The sequence below is a fragment of the Fusarium odoratissimum genome (genome assembly GCF_000260195.1).
Source record: "Fusarium odoratissimum NRRL 54006 unplaced genomic scaffold supercont1.96, whole genome shotgun sequence".
NCBI classification, from domain to species: domain Eukaryota; kingdom Fungi; phylum Ascomycota; class Sordariomycetes; order Hypocreales; family Nectriaceae; genus Fusarium; species Fusarium odoratissimum.
In genome coordinates, this window is record NW_022158758.1 from 1 (window position 1) to 2362 (window position 2362).

The 2362-nt window shown below is 51.0% G+C and overlaps 1 protein-coding gene across 1 annotated transcript; it reads right to left on the reverse strand.

The window, feature by feature from the left end:
- Positions 1–175: 175 nt before the first annotated feature.
- FOIG_16597 (uncharacterized protein) lies at positions 176–2332 on the reverse strand. The gene is made up of 2 exons (XM_031218060.1): positions 1092–2332; positions 176–1039 (listed from the first exon to the last, which is right to left on the reverse strand). Coding segments are annotated over exons 1-2 (1239 nt in total). The 5' UTR covers positions 2329–2332; the 3' UTR covers positions 176–1037.
- Between the last annotated feature and the right edge of the window lie 30 nt (positions 2333–2362).

Here is a 2362-nt window from a genome sequence, read left to right on the forward strand (position 1 = left end):
CCACCAGGCCCGCCGTCGTGAGGCATAGGTCTATGGTCGTTCTTCCGTCACGCTCTTCATATGTGATAGTGCCTGGGACAAGATTGCTCGTGAGACAGTGATCTTCGATGATTGTGATGAGCTCGGCAGCATTAGGATCCGCTCGCTGGACCCGGTCACCTCCCCACAGCTCGTGGTGTAGATTGAAGTCGCCAATGATGATCTGTTCATGTTGGGATGATTGTTCCAGTGCTTTGCCGAGAAGGGGTAGCGTGCTCCCTCTTTCGGTTGCGGTTTGTGTCGGGTTGTAGACATTGTGAACCATAATCCGTTGCTCTTCTTCTGTTCCAAGTCTTAGGTTTAGTGAGCCGAGATCTCTGTTTGCCTCTTCAAAGTGCCACCTGGAGTGATCGAGTCTCTTGTTGATGAAAAAGCAGACCCTGGCTGGAAGGGTTTGGTCTTTGTCTGGGTAGCATAGGTGAAATTGATCCTTGGCTGGGTGGTGAGTTGTCGTGTCGAATGGGTTCTTCCAAGGCTCCTGGATAGCGAGGATGTTGTATCGTCCTATGTAGGGATCTTGTAAGAGCGTGGCCATGACTGTGTCTTTGGATTTTCTGACGTTGTACTGTAGTATTGTAAGAGTATTTTGTGTTAATATTCTTGGTCGTCGATTTCCATCTGTTGACCATGCTGTGTGGTTTGTCTGTTGACGTCTAGTGCTTCCAAGACCCTCCTGGAAGCGGCTGCCGTTTGTCTTGGCCGCTGGCTCCCCATGTTTACGACGATCTTGTTATCGGGATTATCTGACGCCACCTGGTCACTGCCAGGGTTCGCTCTTTTCTGTAGCCTCTTGGTAGGCGACCTGCTCCGGGTCGAACTGGCGTCCTGGGGTCGGCCTGATTCCAAAATAGGTCGTCCTGTCCTGGTGATTGTGTTGGTGTTGTTTTGCTGCTCCCGCGTTCTGGTTCCGGTAGATATCCTGGTGACGAAGCTTTCTAGCTCTAGATGATATCTGGGCCGCAGTTTAGAGGCCGCTTTGGCCTTATTGACCTCCTGCTTCCTGGCAGGGCATTGGTTATTCCAGGCTTCGTGTACACCGTTGCAGGCCGCACATTTCCGTGGTGCGTCCCTATCGCTCTTGGTTGGGCAATCCCGGGTAGGATGCTCTTGCGCGCAGTAGCCGCATGTTATTGTTGCCTTGCACTGGGTTCCTATGTGGCCATATTTGTGACACTGGAAGCATTGTCTTACGCGGCACTGTCTGTCATAGAGTTCGCATTGGAACACCTTGCCTTGCCAAATGAGGCCCTCATTAATAACTTTATTCGCATCTTCTGGTCGTGTGAACTCGACCACGACCGAAGATGCTGATTTAGAGGACGAAGATCTCGTTAGCCAGCCTATGTACTTGATCTCCGCAGTTGGTATGAAAGGCTTATTATCCTGTAATAACCTATCTCTAATGAGTTCGAAGTTATCCATATCCATCGAACTAGTGCGTACACCATGTACCAAGACACCATACGTCGGAATGCATACAGTGGCACCGTTTCCGATCCTTTGTTCCCAGTCTTCTGCAAACTGTCTAAGCGCTACCATGTCCGATGAAGTGGCCGTCTTGATGCTCAAGTCACCGCTCCTGAGCTGATTGGAGGATACTACCTTGATCTTCTCTATGTGTTCGTTGCTGCTTTGTGCGATTGCGAGGTCTACATGTGACTTGAGGCTACGGGGACTCATCGCTCTGATGTTGGCTATAGTGACAGGGTCTCTGATGTTGATGATGATCTCGCGTACGGTCTGGACAGGTGATGCTTTCTGGTTCTGTGGGTTATGTATGCTTGTCGCCAGCCCTCCCCTCGCCATCACGTTGGCGTAGGTAGGCATGGCGTTGGCTTGGTTCTGCTGGCTTACGAGCTTCATGTCTCTGATCATTTTCATTGTTGCTTTACCGATTTCCGTGGCTTCTTTCGCGGCCGTTTTTGCGTCCATTGCAATTTCTGAATTACGTTGAACTACTTCCATGGTTTGTTGAGCTTTGGTGTTTGTTTCGTTGAGCTCATTTTTGAGGCTGTTGACGTGATGCGCTAGGCTTTCAGCTGCGGCTTTTGTTTCGACTTGGCCGATTTTCACTGCTTCGTAGACGTGACCAAGATCGGGCGTGCTCTGCATTTTGACGATGAGGGTGAGAGCCCCAATGAGGGCAACTCGAACTCCTCGGGATGCAACGGGTAGACCATCGCCGTTGTCGATGGCTGACAGTGCCTTTTGGAGATATTTGCTCAAATTTGTGGCGTGCTCTCGGTAATCAGTGGGCCAGATTTCGTCCTGGGGCCACGGGGTCGCCATGATGCCTGAGTCGCACTGGGCAATGCGACCGACA

Excerpts from the sequence above, each read along its gene's own strand:
- FOIG_16597 (XM_031218060.1), bottom strand. The coding sequence starts at position 2,328 with ATGGCGACCCCGTGGCCCCAGGACGAAATCTGGCCCACTGATTACCGA.